We start from the raw sequence: 12069 nt of genomic DNA on the forward strand, positions 1-12069 counted from the left end.
CCAGCGGAGCCCTGCCTCGGTCAGCCCAGCGGATCTTCCCCCAGATGGAGTCCCTGCTAGTCCCAGATGGAGACCCTGCTAGTCCCAGATGGAGTCCCTGCTAGTCCCAGATGGAGTCCCTCCTCCTCGCAGAGGACCAGACCGAGAAAGAGCGCGTGAGACTGATAAACGGAAGTGATTGGTTCTTGCAAATTAGCTTGTTGTACAGCCGGCCCATAAATTAGTGACAGCTGTGAATAGTGACGGCTGTGCCATATCTATCGTGATTGCATGGTGATGGTTAATTGTGCGCGAAACGACAAGGGAGAGAATTCCTCCAATAGAAAGACGCTTCTTACAAAGCTCATTACCCTGATAGCCGCACCTCCTCTCTCTCTGCGTCTCTCTCTCTCTCTCTCGCTGGGAGGGCAGGTAGGACAGTCTGAAAGACGAAACGCTGTTATTATCCGCCTGAGTTTATTTAGCAGTCACACTACACCGCACGCCGCCCACAAGTGACGAGAGACCCGCCAGCGCTGTACACACAACCAGCTCCGCACAGCAGAGCCACAGAGCCACAGATCAGATGGCGCTCCGCGGGAAGGTCGCGCTGGTGACCGGGGGCGCGCAGGGGATCGGGAGAGCGGCGGCGGAGGCGCTTCTGAGGAGCGAGGCGAAGGTCGGCATCTCTTTATAACGCGCTGATAGACTTGTGGTGACTTCTACTAGGTTGTTATGCAGTAGTGTCTACTAGGTTGTTATGACTTCTACTAGGTTGTTATGACTTCTACTAGGTTGTTATGCAGTAGTGCGCTAGGGTTAGGGTTAGTGGTCTTCATGCCTCAGCGAGGAAGTTCGGAAGACTTCTTCCACATCTGTTGCTCAAAAAGCGCTCGCTCGTCTTTTCACAACACGCAGTTAGTTTTCACAACTTGGTGACACAACTCGACCTCATTGTGTTGTGTGTGTGTGTGTGTGTGTGTGTGTGTGTGTGTGTGTGTGTGTCCGCAGGTCTCCCTAGTGGATCTGAATCAGACTGTGGGAGAACAGAGCAAGCAGCAGCTGGACGAGATGTTTGGAGAAGGAAACTGTTGCTTTATTCAGTGCGACGTGACGGACGGAGAGAAGCTCCGAGGTGATCAAACTCAAGCACACACACACACACACCCACAAACACACACACACACTGTTTAGAAACCTTCTCTAATTTGATTTATTGGCACTTTAGTATTGGTGAGACTTCCCAACCGTTGTATATTAACGGGTATCCAATCTAGTTCCCTCGAGGCTACCTGTTGCTTTTCTTCATATCACCTCTGATAACAAGCCTTCATATATCACCTCTGAACACAAGCCTTCATATCACCTCTGAACACAAGCCTTCATATCACCTCTGAAGACAAGCCTTCATATCACCTCTGAACACAAGCCTTCATATCACCTCTGAACACAAGCCTTCATATATCACCTCTGAACACAAGCCTTCATATATCACCTCTGAACACAAGCCTTCATATCACCTCTGAACACAAGCCTTCATTGTTTCCCGGTGAGTGACCGCCGGAGGCGCGCGCAGGAATGTTCCCGGTAGCTGCGGTGCTCCGCGCTCAGAGCCTGACGGGCCGGTTTGGGTCCACATACCGGTAATAACCAGCCCTGTAACCAGGGGCCCTGTAACCAGGGGCGACTAGGATCTCACCAGCCCTGTAACCAGGGGCCCTGTAACCAGGGGCGACTAGGATCTCACCAGCCCTGTAACCAGGGGCCCTGTAACCAGGGGCGACTAGGATCTCACCAGCCCTGTAACCAGGGGCCCTGTAACCAGGGGCGACTAGGATCTCACCAGCCCTGTAACCAGGGGCCCTGTAACCAGGGGGACTCAGGATCTCACCTTAAGAGGTGTCCAGCCCCGATGCTCAGATTATTTGCAAAAGTGGAAACACTTTGGAAAAATGTATGAATAATTTAGTATGAGTAAAATCGCCCATACCGGTAACTAAACACCGGTAACTTTTCTGAGACATACCGGTAACTAAACACCGGTAACTTATGTGACTTACCGGTAACTAAACACCAGTAGCTTATCTGAGACATACCGGTAACTAAACACCGGTAACTTATCTGAGACATACGGGTAACTCAACACCAGTAGCTTATCTGAGACTTACCGGTAACTCAACACCAGTAGCTTATCTGAGACTTACCGGTAACTCAACACCAGTAGCTTATCTGAGACATACCGGTAACTCAACACCAGTAGCTTATCTGAGACATACCGGTAACTCAACACCAGTAGCTTATCTGAGACTTACCGGTAACTCAACACCAGTAGCTTATCTGAGACATACCGGTAACTCAACACCAGTAGCTTATCTGAGACGTACCGGTAACTCAACACCAGTAGCTTATCTGTGACATACCGGTAACTCAACACCAGTAGCTTATCTGAGACATACCGGTAACTCAACACCAGTAGCTTATCTGTGACATACCGGTAACTCAACACCAGTAGCTTATCTGTGACATACCGGTAACTCAACACCAGTAACTTATCTGAGACATACCGGTAACTCAACACCAGTAGCTTATCTGAGACATACCGGTAACTCAACACCAGTAGCTTATCTGAGACATACCGGTAACTCAACACCAGTAGCTTATCTGAGACATACCAGTAACTCAACACCAGTAGCTTATCTGAGACATACCGGTAACTCAACACCAGTAACTTATCTGAGACATACCGGTAACTCAACACCAGTAGCTTATCTGAGACATACCAGTAACTCAACACCAGTAGCTTATCTGAGACATACCGGTAACTCAACACCAGTAGCTTATCTGAGACATACCAGTAACTCAACACCAGTAGCTTATCTGAGACATACCGGTAACTCAACACCAGTAGCTTATCTGAGACATACCAGTAACTCAACACCAGTAGCTTATCTGAGACATACCAGTAACTCAACACCAGTAGCTTATCTGAGACATACCGGTAACTCAACACCAGTAGCTTATCTGAGACATACCAGTAACTCAACACCAGTAGGTTATCTGAGACATACCGGTAACTCAACACCAGTAGCTTATCTGAGACATACCAGTAACTCAACACCAGTAGGTTATCTGAGATATACTGGTAACTCAACACCAGTAGCTTATCTGTGACTTGGCGGAAGCTAAAGCGAAGTGGGCCCTACAGAGGAGGCACTGCTCAGCAGAATCCCACCCAGCTGTGGCTCAGGAGGTAGAACGGGTCGTGGGCAAAAACACTGAACCTCTAATTGCTCCCAATGAGCAAGCTAGTGTGGCAGCTGCCACCATTGGGGTGTGAATGGCTGAATGAGAGGCCATTGTAAAGCGCTTTGGATTAAAGAGCTATACAAGTGCCGTCCATTTACCACACCCCTGTCCTCTTAACAACCACACACCCCTGTCCTCTCCTAACAACCACACACCCCTGTCCTCTCCTAACAACCACACACCCCTGTCCTCTTAACAACCACACACCCCTGTCCTCTTAACAACCACACACCCCTGTCCTCTTAACAACCACACACCCCTGTCCTCTTAACAACCACGCACCCCTGTCCTCTTAACAACCACACACCCCTGTCCTCTCCTAACAACCACACACCCCTGTCCTCTCCTAACAACCACACACCCCTGTCCTCTTAACAACCACACACCCCTGTCCTCTTAACAACCACACACCCCTGTCCTCTCCTCTCAACCACAATGTGAATTCTGGTCCAGGTGTGTTCCAGAGTACAGTGGATCAGTTTGGACGTCTGGACATCGTCATCAACAATGCTGGCATTAACAATGAGAAGAACTGGCATAAAACCATCGAGGTTAACCTGGTGAGACAGACAACAACCCTACCTCTACACTCTAGCCCCTCTAGCCCTACCTCTACACTCCAGCCCCTCTAGCCCTAACTCTACCCTCTAGGCCTAACTCTACCCTCTAGCCCCTCTAGCCCTACCTCTACCCTCTAGCCCTACCTCTACCCTCTAGCCCCTCTAGCCCTACCTCTACCCTCTAGCCCCTCTAGCCCTACCTCAACCCTCTAGCCCCTCTAGCCCTACCTCTACCCTCTAGCCCTACCTCTACCCTCTAGCCCCTCTAGCCCTACCTCTACCCTCTAGCCCCTCTAACCCTACCTCTACCCTCTAGCCCCTCTAGCCCTACCTCTACCCTCTAGCCCTACCTCTACCCTCTAGCCCTATCTCTACCCTCTAGCCCTACCTCTACCCTCTAGCCCTATCTCTACCCTCTAGCCCTACCTCTACCCTCTAGCCCTACCTCTACCCTCTAGCCCTACCTCTACACTCTAGCCCCTCTAGCCCTAACTACCCTCTAGCCCTAACTACCCTCTAGCCCCTCTAGCCCTACCTCTACCCTCTAGCCCTAACTACCCTCTAGCCCTAACTCTAGTGTGTGTGACCGTCTCTCTCTCCAGACGTCAGTCATCAGGGGGACGTACCTGGCTCTGGATCACATGAGTAAAGAACACGGCAAAGACGGCGGAGTCATTATCAACGTGTCTTCCATGGCAGGTAGGACTACAGAGTGACAGTGACTTCTATGGCAGGTAGGACTAGAGAGTGACGGTGACTTCCATGGCAGGTAGGACTACAGAGTGACTGTCTTCTATGGCAGGTAGGACTAGAAAGTGACGGTGACTTCCATGGCAGGTAGGACTACAGAGTGACGGTGACTTCCATGGCAGGTAGGACTACAAAGTGACAGTGTCTTCCATGGCAGGTAGGACTACAGAGTGACTAAGCGCAAGCAGGAAGAGAACCGCCATGGGACCTTAAAAATATGAACGGTAGTGAACACCGTGAGAAATCTCGCATGTAAACACCCAACCAGTTTACTTTGTATCCCATGTATACGCCCCAGCTGAAATCTTCAACCAGATTGAAAATTATTTGTCATGTAAATGCACCTACTGTCTGAATCTTTTACTACTATATCTTTATCAGTGTGTTGTGCTCTTGTTTTGCTGTGAAACTACATCCCTGAAAAAGTAATTTCAGTTTTTACAGACATTAGTCACCGGAATAGACTCACTGGTCACTCACAACGCCTCAGTATTCCTGTGAGAATCTGACAGAATCTCTCAGCGCTCAGTCCAGAGTCCAGTCAGGCAAATCATCTCTCAGCGCTCAGTCCAGTCCAGAGTCCAGTCAGGCAAACAACGCTGTATATTTTCCTGCTTTTTTGTCCTTTGCCAATCATATGCCTTAAAGGAGTAATTAAGGGAAAATGCATGTTTAGCCCTGTTTTAAGGTTACTTATGAACATATACAATGGTTCAGATCAAAACGTTGACAAAACTAGCACTTTTGAGAGTCTGATAATTGCTCTACCACCGTTTTGGTCATACAATGGATGTGGGGGGGCACCTTGAAAAATCTTTCAAAAACATGTTAAACTCTCGATTTCAAAGACAAGAAGCTCACCGAGGGGGTAATTGGTGTCCATTGGTGTTCTGACATCAAATTCGCTGCAAAGTATGAATCCTGTAGGGTTTTATTGATCATTTTATGAAATCCATTGACTTGTACTGACCCGGCCGTTGTAGATGTGTAGATCAATCCGCAGAGGGGATTCAGGAAGCGGAACTACTTACGGTAGCTATTGTTTATGTTGCTAGGCTACCTAGTTTGCGGAAGTTTACACACGTGCTGCGACTAAATAGTTCTATGCTAAACACCGTTATGGTAGCTTTAGCTAGCACGTGCTAGACCGGGCCGACACGTGTACAGTATATGCCTTGAATGACTAGCTAATGTTAGCTAGCTAGCACAAGAAATGCATCGTGTTGTGCAGAGCTCAGGGGCCTTAAGAGTGGACAGCATAATCGTCAATTTAATAAATAACATTGCTGTAGCATGCAAAAAAAAATGACAAGATATCAAATTATAACCCCAAGTGGGCAAACCTGTCTAGCTAGCTAACATTAGCTAAGCATGTGTCGACATCGTAACGTTAGCTAGCACTAGCTAAATAAGTCTTGCAATGGCCTAACATTACACGTCATGGGCCTCAAATTAACTGATTAGCTGTTACCTGGCACAAGAATCGAGGAACCATACGAGTCGCGAGCATAATCGTCAAGTGAATAACATTACTGACTAGCATGCACTGACGGTGATGAGACTTCCAATTGACGTTAGCTAGCAAAACGGTCTAACGTTAGCTAGCCAACGTTAACTACGAAAGTATCGACGTGTGATAAGCGACGATAGGTTCGTTTAACAGTGATTAGTCATATTATCTGCGTGTAAATGTAATGTAAACATATAGCTATTCAACGGTTATATTTCTTCCATACTACACTGTACAATACTGCACTACACAATACTGCATATATACAATACCATACTACACTGTACAATAATACACTACACAATACTGCATCTATACAATACCATACTACACTGTACAATACTACACTACACAATACTGCATCTATACAATACCATACTACACTGTACAATACTACACTACAAATACTGCATATATACAATACCATACTACACTGTACAATACTGCATATACAATACTATAACAGTATACTACACTACATTGTATACAATATATACAATACTACACTATACAATATTATACTACACTGCATTACATACAATACTGCTACTGCACTACACAATACTACATATACAATACTTTACTACACTATATTACTCTACACTACATCAATACATCAATACAATACTACATGTATACATTACTATACAACACTTATATTATACTGAACTAGGGTACCTCAGATGACCTTGGGTGGAGTAATGTCAAAATAAACAGCCCAGCCTCACCTGACACAGGTCGAACACCTCGAACACCTTGAACAAAACACACACACACAACACACTTATAGTAGAGATTAGAGAGAGGGAGAAATTGTGTGTGATAGAAAGCGGCTTGTGTGTTTTTAAAGAGAACAAGTCCAGAATCAGTTGTTTGTTTAAAGGGTAACCGCCTCTACAGCAAACTAACAGTACTAACACTCCCTCCACACTCTCTCTACATCCTTCTCTCTCTCTACATCCTTCTCTCTACATCCTTCTCTCTCTACATCCTTCTCTCTCTACATCCTTCTCTCTCTACATCCATCTCTCTCTACCTCTCTACATCCTTCTCTCTCTACCTCTCTACATCCTTCTCTCTCTCTACATCCTTCTCTCTCTACCTCTCTACATCCTTCTCTCTCTCTACATCCTTCTCTCTCTACCTCTCTATATCCATCTCTCTCTACATCCATCTCTCTCTCTACATCCATCTCTCTCTCTACATCCATCTCTCTCTCTACATCCATCTCTCTCTCTACATCCATCTCTCTCTCTACATCCATCTCTCTCTCTACATCCATCTCTCTCTCTACATCCATCTCTCTCTCTACATCCTTCTCTCTCTCTACATCCTTCTCTCTCTCTACATCCTTCTCTCTCTCTACATCCTTCTCTCTCTCTACATCCTTCTCTCTCTCTACATCCATCTCTCTCTCTACCTCTCTACATCCATCTCTCTCTCTACATCCATCTCTCTCTCTACATCCATCTCTCTCTCTACCTCTCTATCCTTCTCTCTCTCTCTCTCTCTCACACGTATATCTAATCTGAGGGTTATTGAGGTAGCAGAGTTATTGTGATATGAGACGTGTATCTAAGGAAGAGGTGTGTGGTCCTGTGGTTGGACAGCAGCTGAATGAGAGGGACACGCTGGCTCCTCTGAGCACATCAGGAGAGGAAGCTCAGCCCTGCGAGGAGACCAGGTGGATTGTGGGACAAACACATACAGGGAGGAATGTAAACACAGACGGAAACACACATGAATGCTATCAGCACACTAACAAGAGCAGGGGTGGGACTGCACACACACACACACACTCGAGTACTCTGATCTACCACCTCCCAATCTCTCTTTCTCCCTCTATAACTGATGTACAGTGAAGTTTTGAGGAAGTGACAGAGTTGGTGTGTGTGTGTGTGTACGAATAGTGTTTTAAAGAAACGGAGAGCTGGAAAACAACTAGAAATGACACTGACTGACTGACTGACTGGTTGCCAGGCTGGCTGGTTCAGGTCAGTCAGGTGTGATTATTAATCAGTCCTCAAGTTCTACTGTTCTATTGACCAGTCCGCATGTTCTACTGTTCTATTGACCAGTCCGGATGTTCTATTGACCAGTCTGGATGTTCTATTGACCAGTCCGGATGTTCTACTGTTCTATTGACCAGTCCGGATGTTCTACTGTTCTATTGACCAGTCTGGATGTTCTACTGTTCTATTGACCAGTCTGGATGTTCTATTGACCAGTCTGGATGTTCTATTGACCAGTCCGGATGTTCTATTGACCAGTCTGGATGTTCTATTGACCAGTCTGGATGTTCTATTGACCAGTCCGGATGTTCTATTGACCAGTCTGGATGTTCTATTGACCAGTCCGGATGTTCTACTGTTCTATTGACCAGTCCGGATGTTCTACTGTTCTATTGACCAGTCTGGATGTTCTATTGACCAGTCCGGATGTTCTATTGACCAGTCTGGATGTTCTATTGACCAGTCTGGATGTTCTATTGACCAGTCCGGATGTTCTATTGACCAGTCTGGATGTTCTATTGACCAGTCCGGATGTTCTACTGTTCTATTGACCAGTCTGGATGTTCTACTGTTCTATTGACCAGTCTGGATGTTCTATTGACCAGTCCGGATGTTCTACTGTTCTAGTAACTCTCTGAGTTGTTGTGTCTGAGTAACTCAGTTCTGACAGACTTCTAGTAATGCTGTCTAGTTGGGTAGATCAGTAGTCGTTCTGTTGGCTCCGGTTGGCTAGTGTTCCTCCCCTTATCTCTCGCTCGCTCGCTCGCTCGCTGGGCTGCTGAACAGCTGAAGAACCTTTGGTGGGTCAGTTTATAAACAACTAAAAGAGTAACAGAGGGATTAGAGTACGCTCTCTCATTCCCTCTTTCTCTCTCATCAGTCTTTCTCGTTCTCTCCCTCACTCTGTCTGGAGAGGGAGGGAGAGAGAGAAAGGGGGAGAGAGGGAGAGGGGAGTGAGAGGAGAGAGAGGGAGCACTCTTCTGGATTGGGGTGGTTTCCCTGGTGGAGGGGAGGAGTGGAGCTGTGGAGTTGGACTCAGGAGGCCAGCTGACCCAGATGTGTGTGTTAGACTCAGAAGGCCCCTGACCAGATGTGTGTGTGTGTGTGTTAGACTCAGGAGGCCAGCTGACCCAGATGTGTGTGTGTGTGTGTGTTGTAGTCAGTAGTGCACCATCACCATATGGTAGTGATTGTGTTGCAGTGATCTAATGTTGATAAGGACACCCGACCATGATGGCTGGAGGACACAACTGATTTGTTTGTCTCTCTCTCTGTCTGTCTGTCTGTCTCTCTCTCCCTCTCTCTCTCTGCTCAGCGTTCCTCCACTCCCCCCACCAGCCTGTCTACACAGCCACCAAACACGGTGTTATAGGCTTCTCCAGAGCCATGGCCGTGAGTAGAGCACGCACACACACGCGCACCCACACACACACACACACATTCCTGCCCTGGAGAGATAAAGCTTGACCGTGTTCGGACAAGTATGCTACACACACTCTCTCTCTCCCTCTCTCTTGCACACTCTCTCTCTCCCTCTCTCTCTTGTACACTCTCTCACACACACACACACACACAACAGCAACTTACACACATCTGTCATATACACTTTCCAGCTATGACCATGTCTATAACTATCTGCGTGTGTGTCAGGACGCCTCGGACCAGGGGAACTACGGCGTGAGGATCAACGCTCTGTGCCCGGCCTTCGTGGACACGCCCCTTCTGCTCTCTGTGGAGCAGGAGGACAACATGGGGAAGTTCGTCAAGTTCAAAGACGACTTCAGACGCAGCATGGACAAGTACGGGATCTTGCAGTAAGTCACCTGCGTGGACAAGTATGAACCCCGCCTCCTCCTGTCCACATGTCCTTGATCCAGACGCTGAACCCCAAATGAGCAGGCTAGCACCTTGCATGAGCAGGCTAGCACCTTGCATGAGCAGGCTAGCACCTTGCATGAGCAGGCTAGCACCTTGCATGTTGGTGTGTGAATGGTTGAATGAGGCCATTGTGAACCGCTTTGGATTAAAGCGCTACACAAGTACCGTCCATTTACATTCTCCTCCCTCTCTTCTGCCCCCCCTCTCTCGTCCTCTCCTCCCTCTCTCCTGCCCCCCCTCTCTCGTCCTCTCCTCCCTCTCTCCTGCCCCCCCTCTCTCGTCCTCTCCTCCCTCTCTCCTGCCCCCCCTCTCTCGTCCTCTCCTCCCTCTCTCCTGCCCCCCCTCTCTCGTCCTCTCCTCCCTCTCTCCTGCCCCCCCTCTCTCGTCCTCTCCTCCCTCTCTCCTGCCCCCCCTCTCTCGTCCTCTCCTCCCTCTCTCCTGCCCCCCCTCTCTCGTCCTCTCCTCCCTCTCTTCTGCCCCCCCTCTCTCGTTCTCTCCTCCCTCTCTCGTTCTCTCCTCCCTCTCTCGTTCTCTCCTCCCTCTCTCCTGCTCGTCCTCTCCTCCTCTCCTGCCCCCCCTCTCTCTCCTCCCTCTCTCCTCCAGGCCATCTCTGATAGCTGAAGGGATGATGATGATGATAGCTGACGCCAATCTGAACGGGGCCGTGATGAAGATCACCTGCTCTAAAGGAATCCACTACCACACCTACGAGCCTCTGTCTGCCTGAACACCTACGAGCCTCCGTCTGCCTGAACACCTACGAGCCTCTGTCTGCCTGAACACCTACGAGCCTCAGTCTGCTTGAACACCTACGAGCCTCTGTCTGCTTGAACACCTACGAGCCTCTGAACACCTACGAGCCTCTGTCTGCTTGAACACCTACGAGCCTCTGTCTGCCTGAACACCTACGAGCCTCTGAACACCTACGAGCCTCTGTCTGCTTGAACACCTACGAGCCTCTGTCTGCCTGAACACCTACGAGCCTCTGTCTGCTTGAACAATCCACAGAACGTCACCCCCGGAACGTCACCTCTGGAACGTCACCCCCGGAACGTCACCTCCGGAACGTCACCTCCAGAACATCACCTCTAGAACGTCACCTCCGGAACGTCACCCCCGGAACGTCACCTCCGGAACGTCACCTCCAGAACGTCACCTCTAGAACATCACCTCCAGAACGTCACCTCTAGAACGTCACCTCCGGAACGTCACCTCCGGAACGTCACCTCCAGAACGTCACCTCCGGAACGTCACCTCCAGAACGTCACCTCTAGAACGTCACCTCCGGAACGTCACCTCCGGAACGTCACCTCCAGAACGTCACCTCCGGAACGTCACCTCTAGAACGTCACCTCCGGAACGTCACCTCCAGAACATCACCCCCGGAACGTCACCTCCAGAACGTCACCTCTAGAACGTCACCTCCAGAACGTCACCTCTAGAACGTCACCTCTAGAACGTCACCTCCAGAACGTCACCTCTAGAACGTCACCCCCGGAACGTCACCCTACCTGTAGAACAGAGAACAGAACATCATCTCTAACACATCACCTTTATTACCACAGGAAGCAGGTACAGCCGGCCAATCAGGTTCTGTCACTGTTTTCTACCGTAGACTGTACAGTAATAGTGTTTTAAAATAGAACTGTAAACCTGTGTATATAATGTTCTGTCCGAGTCAGAAATAAACTCACGCAATGTTACAAGTTTCACTGTATTAATGAGGAGCTGGGCAGAGGATTGTGTGTGTTTTAGGGACTAGGGCATGTGTGTGTGTGTGTGTTGGGGACTAGGGCATGGGTCTCCAGCGGGTAAAGTGTGTGTGTGTGTGTGTTGGGGACTAGGGCATGGGTCTCCAGCGGGTAAAGTGTGTGTGTGTGTGTGTTAGGGACTAGGGCGTGTGTGTTAGGGACTAGGACATGGGTCTCCAGAGGATAGCTCACAAGCACCCGCTAGCTCTTGGGGTGTTATTGTTACTGTTAAGTGAGCAATACAATACTACTTTAAGGCAATTATTAGATGTCATAGTTTGGACGACAGTTATGTTAGAGCGTGTAGCATAGCAGCAATAAAG

General features: G+C 48.6%; 1 protein-coding gene across 1 annotated transcript; it reads left to right on the forward strand.

Moving 5' to 3' along the window:
• Positions 1–203: 203 nt before the first annotated feature.
• hpgd (15-hydroxyprostaglandin dehydrogenase) lies at positions 204–10923 on the forward strand. Its single transcript, XM_084454531.1, has 7 exons — positions 204–658; positions 991–1114; positions 3739–3845; positions 4448–4544; positions 9433–9509; positions 9768–9931; positions 10599–10923. Exons 1-7 carry the CDS (start codon positions 566–568, stop codon positions 10720–10722), a joined length of 786 nt encoding a protein of 261 aa, XP_084310657.1. The 5' UTR covers positions 204–565; the 3' UTR covers positions 10723–10923.
• The last annotated feature ends 1146 nt before the right edge of the window (positions 10924–12069 follow it).

The sequence above is a fragment of the Borostomias antarcticus genome, assembly GCF_949987555.1.
Source record: "Borostomias antarcticus genome assembly, chromosome: 20".
In the NCBI taxonomy this organism is placed as follows: domain Eukaryota; kingdom Metazoa; phylum Chordata; class Actinopteri; order Stomiiformes; family Stomiidae; genus Borostomias; species Borostomias antarcticus.